Raw genomic sequence first — 19,853 nt, 5'->3', positions numbered from 1 at the left:
TAATTTCCCTCTACTCTCACTCACATCTTCTTGTCAACTGTTTGAAATAAGCCACCCTGATTACCACTACAAAAGTGATTTTTCATCCTGTTGATAATAGCCCACTTTAATTAAATTGTCTCGTTAGAACTAACCCACCCACTAGGTAAGGCAACTCCCATCTTTTCATGTACTTGTAAGCAGAGTCAGGATGAGCTTTACCCTGACATCTGGTGGTGAATTATGGTGAGTGTGGAAAAGAATTTCAGAGGTTGATCGTGTTTGCATAGGCACATCCACTCTGTCTAGCCCATGGCAGCCTAAAATGGTTACTTTCACAGCTGTGGCATCCCCAATTTCTTTGTTATTGGGGCAGGAGGAATAAAGTGTTGTCAGCCTGATTAAGTAAATGAGGAACTATGAAACTGTTTTATGATAAAGGGTTTCAGTATCAACTAAATAGCACTTGCTAGACAAGGGACATGGGTTCCAAAACCCAGTGAATTGAGAGAGGCTGGGGATAGGTATCTGTACCTGGTGGTGTAGGCTCCTTGTGTGAGCCAGAAGCACCACTTCCACCTACTCCTCTCTCCACTATAGAATATCAGAGTTGATTATTGATTTCCTTAAGAATCTAGATTCAGGTTACTGAACTGAACTTACTTTGGGCTAATGGCGCACTAGCACTGGGGCTCCTCTACTGTGAGCTGAAATCACTAAGCTGAAATCACTAAAGAGCTGGAATTGCTGAGCTGAGAGCACTGAGTACTGTGCTAACTAGTGGGGGAGCCTGAAGCTATACTGCCGAGCAGAGCAGCTGGCAGAGTGGAGTGGAGCAGTTGTGGAGCCACGGAGTGAGTGGAGCCGAGCAGTTTGTGGGGACAGCTGGAGCGGATCACGGGACAGCTGGTGGAGCAGAGCAGCTGGCAGAGCGGAGCAGCTGTGGGACGAGTGGAGTGGCTCACAGAGCGAGCGTAGCTGAGCAGTTTGCAGGGACAGCTAGAGTGGATCACGAGACGGCTGGTGGAACAGAGCAGCTAGCAGAGCAGAGCGGAGCAGTTTGTGGGGATGGCTGGAGGAGCAGAGTGGAGTGGCTGGTAGAGCGGAGCAGTTCATGAAGGCGGAAGCAGAACCCCACAGAGAGGCAGGGCAGTTGGCCTCGGACGACATAAGGTAGCCCTTTCTACCCAGGCTGGAGGAGGGGGACCTCTGCAGATAGGCTCTCGAACTCTAGGGCTGCATTGACCCGGGACAGAGACTTTTGGATTGCGGGACTTTTGGGACTGTGGGTGATCTTTGGAGGTTGCTGGACTCAAGAGCCCAGGGAAAAGGACACGGCCCAATTTCCTGGGGTGGGTCTTTGCTCACGGGTTGGTTTATGAACTCTAGTTAAGGTGTTTTCCCAATTTAATGCTTGTTGTTTATCTCATATAATTAAACCTTTTCTGTTACACTGAGACCCTGTGCTTGCGAGAGGGGAAGCATTGCCTCTTCGAGGTGCCCAGGGGTGTGTGTAAGATTTTCCCAGGTCACTGGGTGGGGGCTCGAGCTGGTTTTGCATTGCGTTGTAAGGAAGGGACCCCTACGTATTCAACCTGGCCCTTGCTGCTATCAATTCGGCCTGGCAGAAGAGTTACATACCGTTATATGTATCTTCCTACTGTATTTTCCACTCCATGCATCCAATGAAGTGGGTTTTAGCCCACGAAAGCTTATGACCAAATACATTTGTTAGTCTCTAAGGTGCCACAAGTACTCCTCGTTCTTTTTAATTCTACTCTATTCATAAAGGCATTCTTAGACTGCAGTCATTAATGTAGCATCTGAGCATCTTCCAGTAGTGCATTAAGCAATGTGACTAAAATCTATCATATGTTTGTTCTCCCCTTCTCTCCCCAAGGAGAGAAGTGCGTGCAGTGTGTGTGTCGTTTGTTTTTTGAAATGTATATTTATGATAGAGAAGAAAGGGTTGAAGAAATGTGCCTTGCACTTGGAGTAGAAAGAGGAGAGGTTTGTGATGGCCCCTACTTCCACAGGGAGTTCATTCCACAGTCTCAGACTGGCTGCCAAAAATGTTACACCTCCAAGGTAACAGTGATTCACTGTACTATGCTACAATCGTGAACAACATAAAGATTTTTCTTTTACGACTCCCTTGCTAAGCATAGGAAGAAATGCTCAAACATGAATGTATATTATTCAAGAAAAGATACCACCACTTGGTTCTGTGTTGTGTGCATTACACGGTTCAGCTGCATTTTGTTACTCTGTAATGCTATTACTGAAAAATACATCAAAGCAGATTCTGATAACCTAACTCATCTTGAATAGAATCTCTGTCTGTAAGTTAGTCCATCTTAAGTTCAATGACTATTTGTGGCATAAGTAGACTGGAGTAAAAGTACTAGAATCAGAACTATAATCATAACCAGTGAGACGTTTTATCAGATCTTGCCTGAACATAGCTCAGTATATAGCCTTTAAAAGGCTACACTATTCTCTGTGGCTATTTCTTTTCAAGATACAAATATTAATTTTCTAATCTTGGAATGCATGTGCCAGTGGCTTTACTTTTATCCTCTGCCAGTCTAAACTTTAATTAGAGATGTTGAGAAAGAGAGAGAGAGAGAGAGAGAGAGATTTACACATTTAACATTCCAGACATAATGCTTATCCTTCTCACCAGATAGACCATGAGATCTTGAATTAATACTAATAACTTTTGCATTAAGATATTACTTTGAGAAACACCAAAAACTTGCTACAATAGTGTGGTTATTTGTATTAGTTCAGACAGATGAATTTGCCAGTACAAATCACTGATTATCCTCATTCTATATTTTGCTGTAATATATTTTAAAATGTCTTTAATTATATTTTGCAACCACAAATTCACCTTCAAGAATGTGAAGATGTTTACGTGATTGAAGAAGCATTTTCTTTTTCCTTGAATAAACCTTGTGCTTTTTAAGTGGCACATGTCAAAAACTGTGCTCCTTGTACTTCAAAGTCACTTTGGTGCAAAGCAGTAATACAGGCATTTTTGCTAGTACGTTATTAGGTAAGGAAAAGGAATGTTGGACTTTACTGAAACGTAAACCAGCGATTTATAAAATTATTCAGGTATGAGTTGCTTACATTACAATTAATTGTGTCAGAAAATGTGCTTAATTACGGCATACGTTCCAACAAGGTGGCCATTATCATCCACAAATTTTATTTAGTGTGCAGTAACGAAGTGTGTGACGGACAATACCATACATTTCATTTCCCATGCATGGCTGAGGAATGTGTAGTCTTTCTTAAACTTGTGTAGTTGGACAAAATGTGAGATATAATGTGATTCATTTCTTGGTATTATAAAACTGCACCTCTCTTAGGACTGGACATTTTACCCTATTTCAAATCCTAAAACACAATTGCAAATGGAAAACACTAAGAAATGAATCACTCGTTCATGCCTCTTTCACACAATGTCATTTAGTAACTATTCTTTTGGTTTTGTTGTGTTATAATAAATGCTATCAGGCACAGAAAAGAGATAGGATAGCATGAAATTTCCAAGTATAATTTGAGAAGGCTGCACAGTCAGTATGCCTTAGAACTGAGTGGCTACAACTCCAGCTGTAAGTGCAATGTAGCTTATTGTTAATTACCAGTTTTAAAAAACACTTGGTACTTATGGACTGCCTTTCTTTCAAAAGTCTCAAAATAATACACAAAGATTAACTAAAGCTGTGAGGGAGGCTTTATATCCATATTGCAGATTGGGAGCTAGGCCGAAAACAAGTGAAGGAACTTGTTCAGGGTCACACAGTGAGTCATCATCAGAGACAGAAACAGGCCCTGGATTCCTGGGCCCCAATTCAGCAAGGTACATGCCCAGCTTTCAGCACATGAATAGTTCCACTGAAGCCAAAGGGACTGTTCATGTGCTAAAGATACCAAGCATCTTGCTGAGTTGGGGACCTGATTTCCAGCTAGCAGCACTACACTGACTACAGATCCATCAGTGACATTGGGAGAGTTAAAACTATTCTAATTATGAAGAAACTTACATTGAAATATTGAGTGAGGATGTCATAAATAGATAGCTAAGGGTTAATGTTTCTTTTACCTGAAAAGGGAACCAAACACCTGACCAGAGGACCAATCAGGAAACCGGATTGTTCAAAGCAGGGGAGGGAACCTCTGGAGGGTTTTGGCTTTGTCCTGTGTCTTTTTGTTTTCTTTCGACTATGAGAGAACAGCTTTTTTTTCTGTCTCCAAGCTTCTTTCTACCCTGCTGTTACCAGGTTGTGAGTACAAAAGGAAAAGCAATAGGTTGATATTGTAGTTTGTATTTACATGTGTGTAGCTTGCTGGACTGGTTTAAATTGGATATCTTTTTGAATCAGACTGTTTATTCATATTTCTTATAAGCAATAGCCCTGTATTTGACTCTTGAATGCAGAGTTTATATTCTATGTATTTTCTTTCTTTTTATATAAAGTTTTCTTTTTAAAACCTGGTTGAGGTTTTTCTCTGGTTAAAGCTATGGGACAAAGGGAGGTGGAAAATCTCTTTGTGTTAGCTTGACTAGGTTTGAATGCATCGCCTCAGGGTAGGAAGCAGGGGGGGAAGGTAAATTGCCCTCTCTGGTTTGCATTTAAGGAGTTTAAATACAGTATCGCCCAGGCTAACCCAGGGAGGGAGAGCTGGGGATAAGATAAAGAGGAGACAAGGGGAGGAACTTGTTTTCCTTTGGTGGGAGGCTCAGGGTTCTGAGTCTTGGGGGTCCCCCAGGGAAAGGTTTGGGGAGACCCTGGAGCTATCAGGAGCTCTGAATCCTGACTGGTAGCAGCGATATCAGATCCAAGCTGGTAATAAGCTTGGGGGAGTTTCATGCTAAGCCCCCAGATTTTGGACGCTAAGGTCCAGGTTTGGGACAGAGGTTTATGACAGAGGATTTGGCAGGACCCGAATAACATAACTCACAGAATCTGAGACAGTGATTTCTGCACTGAGTCCATAACTCCTGGTTGAACTATAGCACATCTTTTAGAAAGACCTCGAATCTTGATTTAAAGGGTTCAGGTAACAGAGAATCTACCACATCCCTAGGTAAGCTGTTCCAGTTTTTTACTGTTAAAAATATTCACCTTATTTCTAGTCTGAATTTATGTAGCTTCTGTTTCTAGCTATCCAATCTACTTATGTCTACATCTGCTAGATTAAAAAAAAATTAATTGCTATTACAAAGAAAATATCAGCTGTGGAGATGTACATATAAACAGAGATAAACAAAACAGAGAAGAGTGGTGAAATGGCATGTATTGGGAACTGTTAGCCAGAACTAGAGTCCTGCAAACCTGTGATCCTGAAAGCTTTAGGTAAATAAATATTCATGTGCAAAACTCCCTTAACCTGTTGTCTGTTTTATATGGGTGTTACATATAGTCATGAAAACGAAAGGCTCATTGCTTAACACAGGAATGCCAGTGGCGGAAAAGGGGAGAGAGTGTGTAAGTGTGTGTCTCCCCACATGCACAGCAGTGACTTGTGTGGCCTTCAGCAAGTCACTAAATCTTCCTGTATCTCATGTTCTTCATTTGTAGTACAGGGAAAATAGCTACCTACAGCACTGGGGTTACAGGAAACTTAATGCATTATGGTTTACAAGAGTAATTCTGGGAGAATTCTGTGCAACTGCGCATGCACAGAATTCATGTGTCCTGCAGATTTTTTTCTCTGCAGAAAATACATTCTGCTGGAGAGGCTCTGCTATTATGCCTTTTGCCCAATAAGAGCTGCTGTGGCACCAGAGCAAAGGCAGCAGGCTCACCACTCTCCAGCCATGGCAGTCAGCAGTCAATAGGGAGAGAACAGAGGCTACATCCCTCATAGTACCCTGCCTTCGGGGCCAGGATGACAAAAAACAGAAGGGCCACATGGTGCTGCTTGGGGATCACATAGACTGGAGTTCAAAAGCTGTAGTGGGGGGACAGTCTGGGACAGACGCTGAATGGGAGTGGGGGTGGAGGGACGCTGAGAGGTGGGTGTGGTGGAGTGGGGGTGCAGGGACACATGGGTACAGGGGCAGATGCATCTGACTGACTGGGAAAGACTACGGGTCAGCCAGGGTCTACATGGAAGAGGCTCCCCAAAAGTCCCTCCCCTACAAAAAAAAACCTGTTCCAATCTTCTCCCACCCACACTCAACAACCCTCCAGATTCACTCCGAAGCTCCTTCCCAGAAATTACTTCCCTCAGCTCCTCTGTTCTCCTGGGTTCCCCAAAGCCTGTGCACTGCTTCTGAAATACATTTCTGAATTGCAGATTAAATGAATTATACCTCAGAGTTGTGTATGAATATGCCAGTAAGGGAACTATTTGTTAAAAAACATTCCCTGAATCTTTTTTGTCTGTATAGTTACATACTTGTTGACTGGTATTTTAAAATAAATTACCAAAATCATTGAAACTGGTGTGCTTACATTGTGTTATTTTGACAAATAAGATATGTAGAATTTTGCAGAATTTTAAAATATTGTGCGCAGGATTTTTAATCTTTTTGTTGCAGAATCTTTTATGTATTGGGGCAGAATTCTCCCAGGAGTAAAAGCTTTGAGATCCGCGGGTGGCAGGCAGTGTATGAATGCAAAATGTTATTTAATAATTCCATCATATTTTCATACCAATATTGTTCACTGGAAAAACTTCTGATGGTGTATTATTCGATACTTGCATCTCAAAGATACCAGTTATTTTGAACACTTACAAAACACAAGTTTTTTTTTTGTCCAGAAACCACCTAAATGTCCCAATTAAGTATCTTCATACAAAAGCCTTGTAAATGCCACTTACTTTTTTGTCTTTGTTGTATGTGTTGAAAATCTCTTGTGCTCTTTCTTCACCACCATCAGTAAATAACATAATGATCTTATTGCAATTAGCTCTAGAGCCACTGTGCTGTAAGAGATTCAAAGAGAAGTATGATTTTAGTTCTGGCTCTCAAAAAAACATGCAGAAGTGTAATATAGTTCCCAGAAACACAGTTCAGCTCTGAAGGGCAAGGAATGCCTCTTTTTTATGCATTGTGTAGAGGAAAGCACATTATTCAAGTATTAATGGTTAAAATGGTTAAAATCCCTGACCTCACTGGATATGTTTACATTTCAATGAAACAGCCCTGCCGGCTGGCCCTGGTCAGCTGTCTGGGGCTTGTGGGGCTTGGGCTGAGGGGCTACAAAACAGCAGTGTAGACCTTCCAGCTTCGGCTGGAGGGAGGCTCTGGGACCTAGCAATGGAGAATGTCAAAGCTTCTGCTGACTTCAGTGGAGCTAGGATTTCACCCAGTAAGTCTGTGTTCAATATAGTATTTCTAAGTATATATCCTGCTTTTTGTCACCAAGATATTAGTATTATTAGTGCATCAGTTCTGAAAGAAACTTTCCTTCACCCTTTAAGAGCCAAATTATGGTACACCTCAGACTGACCAAAAGCAACATTGTGGTAATCAGGTATGTTCCACCAAAGGAGCATAAGGGACCTGCATGGAATAGGGTTGTGTGGGGTGGAGGTAAATTGCATATTTGTTAAAACAAAACATGCAGATCAAATCCTGCTCCCAAATTCTCTTCACTGGATGTCTGAATGCGACTCAGACAGTGGATATCTTGCATATGCAATTCAAAAAAGGACATTTTCACTCTCTCCTTCAGTTTTACTTGACCTGACTCCCTCTTTCCTGCCACGCTCTGGAAATTTGAAGCCAAATTTCCAGAAGTGGCTACTGATGCTTCAACTCATAGGAGTGCAATCTCAAACACCCCGAGAGTCTCAATTTGGGATCCCAAGTGCAGAGACAGTCAAACTCTCTGGCCACTAATTTGGTCCTTAAACTGAAGATCTGAGGTAAATAAATTACCACTCAGCTCCTAGTGAACTTACCACCTCTTAGGTTTAAGCCTTACAAACTCAGGACTTTGTTTTGTTTTATTTTTTTTTCCTTTCTTCAGAATCAGCTCAGTTTTTCTCTTCATTTATTTTTGCTGACTTTTTTTTTCTTTTACACTCAAAGCACATGTTTTGCAGGCTTACACAACGTGGGGTAGGTTTTCACCAAGGTTACTTGGCTACTTGGAGGAACAAGAAAACCCCTGCTCCTCTGAGTCTCTTGATCAATTGCAGCACCAGTGGAGGGGAGGTGCTGCGCACCCCCGTTTCCTCTCTGTAAACAAGGCAGGAGGGTATGGGAGTGGGAGAAACCCCATCTCAGATCCCTAATTCAGTAGCCAATGTAGCTGGCAGAGCAACTGGGAGAAGCAAGCTGCTCATGAGAAAAGGTGAAGTAACTTTCTCTACAACAAAAACAAGGAAGAAATTAGAAGAAATTCTGACCCTCTGCATCACAAATCATCCAGCAGTATGTTCCTGGGATGCTGAAGCTATGCAATGTCCCTAACAGAGAAGAAACCATAATGTAACTATCTAGTCCTCACTGGTTAATTGATGAGCACGAGTATAGCTACTTTATTGTATAATTCTATAGTATGATCATCAAATTCTGATATTAAGAAAATAAATCAAAATTCTTTACTTGCTATTACGCATTTTTACTAAAACTAATTCTTTATGGCCTTTTGACATCAGAAGCTCAGTTTTCAAGAGGCACCTCTGTCTAATGAAGGACAGAACTGAGCCTTATGAATTTTCTTACCAGTAATGATGAATAAGGAAATTTGAAATCATTGCATTAATATCACTCTTGTCAGCACTGTAAGTTTCATTTGGAAATAAAAACTGCAGGATCACTTTTTCTTGTAAAATATTATATACGATACATTGCTTTGGGCTGCTGCTCTTTTATATTAAAAAAAGTAATAAAACTAGATCAGGTACTTCATAAATATTGAAAAAAACACCTACCTGCTTAATGATTTAATAGACGTTCTAAAATAAATTCATAAGGGCACCACAAAAATAATTGACTGGAGGCCCAAATCCTGGCCACCTTACTTTCACAAGGTGTTCCACTGATTTAAAAGGACAACCTACCCAAGTAAGGTAAAGCAGATTTGGTCCTTGTTCTACTGGGCCAAAATCTGTACTGACTTACTTGGTGGTTTAAAGTTAGACATCTAGTGTGCATCTATATAACATCATAAGAGTGAAAATATTTTACTGTCTCTATCCCAAAAGAGCTACAGTGGGACTATTAGCACATGTACTATGGTGCTTCGATAGAAGTGACAGATGTAATGGAAACTTAGATTTTTATTAGCCAATCAGGACTGGAGACCCAACAATATACAAACATAGATTAAAAGATGGTCCCCTGCCATTGTTACTTGCAATCTCATCAATAGAAATCTTTACCAGATCAGGGTGTAATGAGTGGTTGAAACCATGGGGAGAAGGAGTGGGAAGGGAAGATGGTGATTATATTAGAATTGGCTGGTTGCTGTAGTTTGTCATGTATGCATCTTGAGGTATAGCTTTGTTACTTTCACTAGGGCAAAGGAGGTTTACCTGCACTCTCTTGCTGAAAGGGTGATGGAAAAGGGGGTTCTGCCAGTAAAAAGAAGTGCCCCCCCCAGTGGCTGCAGGACAACCTACTGTCCAGGAGTGGTATGAAACTGGTACCTATGTGTATTATTTAAATATAATAATGTCTTGAAAATGTATGCTTCATACCACAGCCATATTAAAGCATTATATTTACATCCAATTCGTGTTTATATAACTGATATACAACAATGGGTTCATGTGTGCTGAGACAGAATCTTTCCTCACATTGCTATAAATGGAGTTTACTCTGCATTAACACCAATGCCACTTAGAGCAGAATTTCCTCCAGCATATATAATTATCTGCATACTTTATTAAATATATTGCTATAAATACAAGAATCATATGAGTATATTCTGTTTAGTTTAAATATAACTAGATGTTCTATTTTATATTTAACTATACATTTTGCAATATTGGCAATATATTGTTCATATCTAAATATAGATATGTATTATATTTTGCAATATTGGCAATTTGCTATATATTAACAATAGTCTCCTGCATTGTGATGTGTTATTCTGTACTACCATACCTTCTCTGTTTCCCTAGAGTCCCTTTGTGTGGTGGTCTAAGCAACTACAAGAGGAGCTTTTCCTCTTGGTTTACCTTCATGAACACCATGTTAGTGAGCAAGTTTATGCAACATTCCTTACCTGTCAATTACATCAGGATATATTACAGCCCAGCTAGGGTTGCCAAATTTCTAATCACACAAAACCGAACACCCTTGCCTCTTTCTCCAAGGCCACCCCCATGCCCTTCCCTTCTCTGAGGCCCCAACCCCACTCGCTCCATGCCCCCTCCCTCCGTCGCTCACTCTTCTCTACCTTCACTCACTTTCACGGGGCAGGGGTTTGGGGTGCATGGGGTGAGGGCTCCAGCAGGAGGTGTAGGTTCTGGGGTGGGGGGTATGAGGGGTTTGAGGTGCGGGAGGGGACTCCGGCCTGGGGCAGGGGGTTGGAGTGCGGGAGGGGAGAACTCTGGCTGGGAGTGGGCCTGGGGATGAGGGTTTTAGGGTGTGCAGGAGGGGGCTCTGCGCTAAGTCGGGGTGCCGGGTCCCAGCAGCGCTTACCGCAACTCCAAGTAGGGATGCCCAGAGGATTCAGGGGGCCTGAGGCAAAGCGGTGCAGCGGACATAAAAAAAGGTGCCACCGGCTGGGGCGCTTGTACTCACCGGGTGGCGCTCTGAGTCTGCAGAGGTGGTGAGTCCTTCACTCGCTCTGCATCTTTGGCAGCACTGAAGGATCCACCGCCGAAGACCCGGAGTGAGTGAAGGGCCCGCCGCTGAGGTGCTGCCGAAGACCCGGACTGCCACCTCTAGGTGCATGGGCGGCCAGGCAGCTCTGCATACTATCTTTGTGCCTGCAGGCGCCACCCTCCCTCCCCCCGCAGCTCCCATTGGTCATGGTTCCCGGTCAATGGGAGCTGCGGAGCTGGTACTTGCGGAGGGGCAGTGCGCAGAGCCTCCCAGTCTCTAACTTCCCCAGCACCTAGGGAACACAGAGATCTGGCATCCGTTTCCGGGAGCAGCGCAGAGCCAGGGCGGGTAGGGAGCCTGCCTTAGCCCTGGGCCCCAACTTCACCGCCAACCGGACCTAACCAGCTGCAAGAGTTCCTTTTCAACTAGGCATTCCAGTCGAAAACTGGAACCCTGGCAACCCTAAGCATAGCGCACTTAACCTCCCAGCACCATAAGGAAAAAGAAGACTCTCTTCTGCCTGTGTGCAGACTCATGCACCTTGTGTCTGACTGAATATGTGTTGTAAGAGGGTGTTATTTAATCTCTGCTCTCTCTCCCCACAATCTCTGAGTGGGAGGCTCCACTCTCACAAATGTATGGGTCTGTACAAGGGGTGGGGGAATCTGTTATGGGTTCCCTTAAAAACAAGCATATTTCCAGTCCCTCTCCTACCCCAAGGAGCCAGAAGGGACGGCACAGATTCCTTTACATGGCTAGGGCTGGCTGTAAAATTCACAGTCCAGCCCACTGTGATGGTTTGGCCACCCACCGTGTCAGAGATTTATAACTAAGTCAAAACATCATTAACTTACACATGAGTTTAATTTATACCTTTTCTGCATTTTCACTGTAGGATTTGATCCATCTTGTCAGAGATTCGTTTATTAAAGAATTCATGCTATCAGCTGACAAGACGTAATATCATGTCTCAGATGAAGATGAAAATGTGCTAAAATACATCAGAAACCCTTATGATTTTCTTGATGCTCATAATGACAGGATGTCTCTCTATTTTAAAAATCCTTTCTGACCCCCCTTTTAGGATGCTAATTGTATCTTCCATTCTTTATTTTATTTTATATTTTTAAACTTCAACTAAGCAAGCAAGTAGCTAGCCATCTTTTTTTTTTTTTTAAATGAATGTGCTACCACATTCATTTTGCGGATAAAATTGTTTTACTTTGAAATAATTATCACACTCTTAAAAATTGAGTTCCCTTACCTGCATGTCTGGAATATAGCTTGGTGCATGAAAATCTATGAATGCATCTTGCACAATGAGTTTTCATGTCATTGGGGAAGGAGAAAGCAAAGCAATGCAAAAGCCTCCTACTTGGAATCACAATAGGCCACAAAGTGATTTACAGAACAATTCCTGCTATAGTATTCATTACAATAGGGTAAAAATTAATTGATCCACCAAATCTAAAGAACATTGAGTAAAGATTCCTCTGCAAATATAATGTAGAAGAACAGCAGATAACAGTGACTCACAAATCAGCACATCCATATTACTAGCGGAGTGTCTTAATTTATTTCAAAGATGATACTAAAATATTTATTTCCATCCAGCCATATTTCTAGAAAGCAATTTTCCCATAGGCACAAAGAAGTCAACACTTGCTTAAGTGTGAGAGTGAGTTTAAGTGGTCGTCATCCACAGTCTGTGCAATTATTATAAGTCCTTGACCTTTAAAAATATTTACCATCCTTGGAATTTATTACAAAGCAGACCTGTCTTCTTGTAGTATTTTATTTCTCTTTACCCTTACATGTAGCTTTGATAACAAGTGCATCTTGTGACTTTGCTGTATTCATTACTTTCAAATTAGAACTTCTATTACTATTTTCTAGTGATTATTTAAGTGCTAAGAATATACTCAGTGCTGTACCAAACATAACCCACAGAAAGAACAGGAGTACTTGTGGCACCTTAGAGACTAACACATTTATTTGAGCATAAGCTTTCGTGGGCTACAGCCCACTTCATCGGACACATTTAGTGGAAAATACAGTAGGGAGATATATATATATCTCCAGCAAAATATACATATATCCAACAATATATATATATATATTTCCAGCAATTGACAAGGAGATGTAAGGAACTGTAAAGGGTTGGCGTGGGATAAGCCTGGTGAAATAGTTTTACTTTGTGTAATGGCACAAAAGTGGGCCATTTTCATTACCGCTACAAACCGTTCTTTTTCTCTCCTGCTGATAATAGCTCACCTTAACTGATCACTCTCCTTATAGTGTGTATGGTAACACCTATTGTTTCATGTTCTCTGTGTGGATATATATATATATTTTCCCACTGTATTTTCCACTACATGCAGCTGATGAAGTAGGCTGTAGCCCACAAAAGCTTATGCTCAAATAAATATCTTAGTCTCTAAGATGCCACAAGTACTCCTGTTCTTTTTGCGGATACAGAGTAACACAGCTGCTACTCTATAACCCACAGAGTGTCTCTGCTCTGAGGAACTTACAGCTCTAAACAAAACTCACTCTAGCATTCTCCTGTTATTGCTCTAACATGCCCACAGTCAGAGAGCGACAGAAGTGACAGAAGTCTCAAGTTGGACTAGAAGATTTAAATATCTATTTTAACCTTCTGCTTAAAGTTTCATATAATCAGCTGCAGAGGGCATTGAATCCTTTATCCCACTCACAGTGAGTTGGTCAAAAATATTCTTGCAAATATTATACCGATTTTTTTCCATCAAAATGTCATTTGGATGAAAATTCTCCAATCAGCTTTGTTCCCATGGCATGATACAGCGTGCCAGGAGAGGTGCCTAGGTCCAGCATGTAGCTGGTGAGGAGAGAAAGAGACTGACCTCTGTTGAGGGAGATCATTAGAGTCAATAAAGTTTCACCAGGAATGAATTCAGCCCATTCTGTTTAGTAAGCCAGATAATAAGATGGTGTTAACTGGCATAGCTCCATTTATGTCATCTGAAGAGCTGTCCCATAGTTGTTAATATTATGAACTATACAAATATTTTGATTATGTACATTAAATATTTTAAAAAGAGACAGTAGTAAATAAACGGATTATGGCAAATGGGCAATATTATTTAGACAGACACTGTGTGGGTGCAATATGGGAATAGGTAACAATCAAAAGATGGAACCATTCCCCCCGGTGAGACTGATTCCTCTCTCCTTTCCATGTTGAAAATAGTTTGGAACAGTCTCTTTCCACCACCCAATATCCTTCTGCCAGCTAATACCTCTTTACAACCAGACAAGTATGCACTAGGTATAAAATAAATAAAATCAGGAAAGGTAGATACATTAAACATGACCGAGAGACACACTAAACCAGGGTATAATTGAAATATTAATCTGAGATGTAATAACATACTTTCTTTGAAAACTGGCAGCAATGCAGCCAGTATTGAAGCCATGTGACAACTGGGAGAGAAACCCATTGAAAAAAGAAGCCCAAAGTGAAACAAAAACAAACATACAGTACATAACAGTGACAAACAAGTTTCCCCTTCACAAATCTTAACAAATCAAGCTGAGTGGAGCTCTACTAAGGGAAAGCACGCTGAAGGGATACATTTGCTTGCTACGTAATTGCATCTTAAAATATATCACACTGTTTACTGCTTTTGGAGCATTCAAAGTGACCATTTGGACATTAAAGTTCTATTACCAAGGATAAATAGTATAACAGCACAGAGGGAAAACTTTGTAATACTTACATTTTGCAGCTGTTGAAAAGCATAGGTAAAGCCTTTCTTGTAGTCAGTGATTCCTTTAGCTGAGATATTGTAGACTGCCTCTTTCAGTTTCTTCTTGTTCCTCACATTAGCTTGGACAAGATGATTAAAGCAACTGACGCTCTGAGCTTTATTGTTAAACTGCAAAATAAGTAAAAATGAACATTAAAGCCAATAACGTTGGCTTAATTTCCTATTTTGCTCTATATTTCTAAGTGCTGAGGGCCAGATGCTGCCTTCAGTCCATACATGCAACTCCTAGAAATGGGTGATCCTGAAAAGATTCAGATGATGCAATAACGCACACAAACATTTGGATACTTATCACAACTTTATCCAAAACATCCAAGTCTCTTGAAACTTCAAATCTGGGCAAAATGTTGCAACTCTCTCCAATTTGTCCACATCTTTCATTAAGTGTAGTGCCCAGTGAGGCCTGTACTGTGCTACTTGGCACTGGTGAGGCCTTAGCTGGAGTTACTGTGTCCAATTCTGGCACCACGATTAAGGAAAGATGTGGACAAACTGGAGGGAGTCCAGAGGACGGAAACAAAAATGATAAAAAGTTTAGAAAACCAGACCTATGAGGAAAAGTTAAAAAAACCGGGAAAGTTTAGTCATCAGAAAAGAAGATTGTGGGTGGAGGGGACCTGATAACAGTCTTCGAATATGTTAAGGCTGTTTTACAAAGGACAGTGATCAATTGTTCTCCAAGTCCACTGAAGGTAGGACAAGAAGTAATGGGCATAATCTGCAGCAGGAGAGATTTAGATTAGATATTAGGAAAAACTTTCCTATTATAATGGTAATTGAGCTCTGGAATAGGCTTCAAAGGGATCTTGTGGAATCCTCATCACTGGAGGATTTTAATAACTGGCTGGACAAACACCTGTCAGGGATGATCTAAGTTCACTTGGCATTGCCACAATGCACAGGGCTGGACTTGAAAACTTCCTGAGGTCCCTTCCAGATTTACATTTCTGTGATTCTATGAAAATGGATATTCAGTCCTTTACTTCTAAGGCCAGATCCAAAGCTCACTGAAATAAGCAGAAAAACTCTTACTGGAGTTTCAGTGGCCTTTGGTACAGGCCTTACCAGTCAAATAGAAGTAGGACGTTCAGAGGCATAAAAAAAATAAAATAATTGGGGAAAAAAGGTTGAAAGTTTCTTGAAACTTTTACTCCTTGGAAAAGTTGAGAGTCAAGTTTTAGGTTGCTTCTTATTCTATCCAAATCAGCTGGCCCATCTCAAAACCTATTATCACACAATGGGAGTTGCAAATCAAGAACAATTGCTATATATGGCCCGCCAAAATACAAAACACTCTTGGCAAAATTAAGCACCTCACAATATAAATATACATAACAAGGCAATTTTTAAACCAGGCTTCCATTTGTGTATTATGCACATGCTTTTATTTTTTAGCACTATCACCCATGATAGGTGGGAGATCCAAGCATTTAGTAACTTCTAGCACTCATGTCGCAGTGATCAAATACACTGCTACCTCGACATAATGCCACCCAATATTACATGCTGGATATAACGCGGTAAAGCCGTGCTCCCGGGGGCGGGGCTGGGCACTCCGGTGGATCAAAACAAGTTCAATATAACAAGTTTCATCTATAAACCGGTAAGATTTTTTTGGCTCCCAAGGACAGCGTTATATCAAGGTAGAGGTGTATATACATGCCAAATGCTTGTATGTATAAAGTTTTGCCTGCTCAAGTGGAGGTCATTTTGTGACCTCTTTGAAATTTGGTCTTGTATATGGTGACATATTGTGTATTCCAGTAGCACCTATGAGCCACAGATATGCTTTTGGACACCACTGCGCTAGGAGTAGTACAAACAGTGCCCCATATTGCCTGAAAATCTCTTTTACATTCAAAAACAAGTACAGTTGACACATATTACCAAAAAAACATTTTCCTGCCCAAAGAAATTTTAATTGGTTTGACTGAACATAAATACTAGGCACAACAGATACTTTTTGCCATTTTATATGCTTTAAAATTCTCACTAAAGCTCTTTTCTACCACTCTAGCAGTGTATGGGGCCTTAAAGAGAATGCCAGTCATGTAAAGTCATCTTAGCATAACTGAGAATCAAGCCCCAGGAGTTTAATTCTGTCCTTACATCCTGAACACCTCTATTCAGACCATTTGTGTTGCACTCAGGGTAAGTAAATAAGAGGAGATTTTGACCAGTGATATTACATATTTAGCTGGGATGCTCAAACTATTTCTATTTTCTTACTGTATGATAAATTCAAAATTAAAACTCCAAAAACGTATTTTTCTGACACAATGGGTTTAATTTAAACCAAAGAAATAAAGAAATTCAGAGGGCCAGTTTATAAACACACCCCATTTTATCCTGGTGCTAACAGAACACGTATATAATGGATAAATATTAAAGATGCGCAAAAATTTTACACACATCCCCAACTCCTAAACAGGACAAACGCCTGATTCTAGTGGAATTCTGAGCAAACCTGCCAAGTTGCTATATTTGGTGTAAACATTATAAAACTCATTGGTTATAAAGTGTTTAAACCCCAGATCAGGAATTTCTAGTTTTAATGGTTCACTTGTACCCAGAAATCAAAGCAAAATTCAGGGGTGCAAAATCCATGCAGGCCCAACCAAAAAGAGATAGGCCCAATCCTACAGGAATTTGGTGACGCCCCACAAAAAAAAGAGTTTTCTCTGCTGCGCTTCTATCTGTGTATAATATACCAACCTAGAGTATAGAATTTTATGAGTGTCTCCTTTTAGTAGTTAGATGTACTGACTATACCAGCTTCCTCTTTTTCACAACTAAGAGAGCTCCTGTTGTTCACAGAAGCCTCCGGATTTAGTGGTGGTGACCTGAAGATTGACTCCCCATTGACTGGTATGGTGTTTGCACATTCCGGTGGTCACAGTTCATTACAATTAAGGATATAGCATTAACTTTAATTACCCATCTTAACTTTGATTTTTGTTTGTGTTGTCAGCTCGTTTCAGAATAACAATCTTTTTTACGACAGAAAGTACTTTCACTGAAAGTCAGATTCTAAAGTTTATCCTTGAACCATCAAGTCCTTTTCTTATATCAGACAACTGAGACTGATAAATAAAAGCATAAAACTAAAGAGAAAGAACCTCTGGAAGAAAAATACAAACATCACTCGGGACTGTACATGGATGGATAGCATATATCACCTTGTGTGTGTCAATGACTGCAAACATTCACTCATATTTGAAACGAGATAAACAGATACAGAGATAACCTAATAGCACAAACAGTTTGAATGCCACTCAGATGTTATTTCTGATGTGTTGGAGGAATATATCATAACCAGTCAACTATTTATAAATTTTTTAAATACATGCAACACACTATATTCATTTCACATTTGTGTCCTACTATTTTTGAATATATATGTATACACAATGCAAGCAGGAGATACACATTATTAATTATAGCTCTAAGCATAGAAGAAATATTGGTAGATAATCTTATTAGGATGCCAAGCTCTGTCGTCATTCTCAAAAGTGACAATATTTTGTGTTTTAAACATTGTGTACACGGTATTAAAAAAAACATCCTTTGTGCTCTGATCAGAGCAAAATGTTTTATGGAACATTTCAGGATTTAGTTGCATGAAAAATCCCAACACCAAACACTGCGGAGATAGCAGTCTCTCTCATTATTTTATAGGTCTAATTAGTTTAGCTGTCTGTAGTTACCATTTTCCTACCAACAATGAATTTAGGCAAATTTTAATTTATAATCAGAATAAAGCTACCATAGACATCTGTTCAGGGAGTGAGTCAGGTTATTAACATTTGCAAATATCGAGTTTTTGCAAAATCTGTTCACTCATTTGCATTACATGGAAGACAAAAATACCATGTGCTTACATTTTATGATCATTCTGTACTACTCATTCAAGTACACTAAATATTGTAGAAACATGTTGATTCATAGTGTTTATAGGTAGCATCAGTGTGTGTGCAATGAAGAGGATGACATTTTTCTCCAACACAAACTCTATAGTTTACAACTATGGAATCTTTTCCCATTATTCTTGTTTGCATTTATTTATTCTCACTATGCCTTTAATAGTTTAGCTCTGGATTTCATTTACTGTGAAGCAATTGTTTATACTATGGGTATATGTGTTATCTACTATACGCAGGGCTAGCAGCAGTGCCACTTAATATTATTACCCGTCTCTTTGCATTATAAAACCCTGTTCTCAGTTACTTGGAACTTTGCCAAATTTTAACTGTTCAGGCTGACATTTTATGTGCTGCGTGTCAACCTTAGTCTGCTTTTTTAAAAAAGTTTCAGCCAAGACATTTCAGCCATTTAGAAAAACAAAACGAGTGAAAAATATATCCCTCACCAGGTCCCTCATGCAAGGCTCTTAAGCAAATTAAGCAATCATGGGATTCGAGGGAAGATCCTCTCATGGATCAATAACTGGTTAAAAAAAAAATTAGAAAAAAGCAGGAATAAACGGCCAGTTTTCACAATGTAGAGATGTAAGTAGCAGGGTCCCCCAAGGATCTGTAATGGGACCAATGCTGTTCAACACATTCATAAATGATCTGGAAAAAGAGGGTGAATAGTGAGGTGGCAAAATTTCCAGATGATACAAAATTACTCAAGATAGTTAAGCCCAAAGCTGACTGAGAAGAGTTACAAAGGGATCTCACTGAACTGTGTGACTGGACAACAAAATGGCAGATAAAATTCAGTGTTGATAATTATAAAATTATGGACCTGGAAAAAATAACTCCAATTATACATACCAAATGGAGGGGTCTAAATTAGCTATTATCACTCAAATGATCTAGGATGTGGAGAGTTCCCTGAAGACAGCCACTTGATGTATTGCAGCATTCAAAAAAGGCTAAGAGAATGTTAGGAACCACTAGGAAAAGGACAGATAATTAGATACAAAATATAATCCCACTATATATAAATCCATGGCACGCCCACACCTTGAATAGTGTGTGCAGTTCTTGTTGCGTCATGTCAAAAAAGATATATTAATTGGAAGAAGTGGAGAGAAGGGCAACAAAAATGATGAGGGATCTGGAACAACTTCTATACAGGGAGAAATTAAATGACTGGGACTATTCAGCTTAGAAAAGAAACAACTAAAGGGGAAATATGATAAAGGTCTATACAATCATGAATGGGATGGAGAAAGTGAATAAGGGAGTGTTATTTATTCCTTCACATAATACAAGAACTAGAGGTCATCAAATGAAATTAATAGGCAGCAGGTTTAAAAGAAACAGAAGGCAGTACTTCTTCACACAATACACAATCAATCC

General features: G+C 40.2%; 1 protein-coding gene across 2 annotated transcripts in view; it reads right to left on the bottom strand.

The window, feature by feature from the left end:
* CACNA2D1 (calcium voltage-gated channel auxiliary subunit alpha2delta 1) overlaps window positions 1-19,853 on the bottom strand; it is a 697,188-nt gene that overhangs the window by 129,029 nt on the left and 548,306 nt on the right. For both annotated transcript variants that reach the window (XM_075064441.1, XM_075064440.1), the window contains exons 11-12: window positions 14,494-14,652; window positions 6,826-6,930 (exon numbers count right to left, since the gene is read on the bottom strand). In XM_075064441.1, the coding sequence (XP_074920542.1) occupies window positions 6,826-6,930; window positions 14,494-14,652 (264 nt within the window). The remainder of the gene's footprint in view (window positions 1-6,825; window positions 6,931-14,493; window positions 14,653-19,853) is intronic.

Source organism: Chelonoidis abingdonii, chromosome 1, assembly GCF_003597395.2.
Source record: "Chelonoidis abingdonii isolate Lonesome George chromosome 1, CheloAbing_2.0, whole genome shotgun sequence".
Lineage (NCBI taxonomy): Eukaryota > Metazoa > Chordata > Testudines > Testudinidae > Chelonoidis > Chelonoidis abingdonii.
The sequence above is the reverse complement of the archived record's forward strand: the minus strand, read 5'-3'. Positions and strand labels throughout refer to the sequence as shown.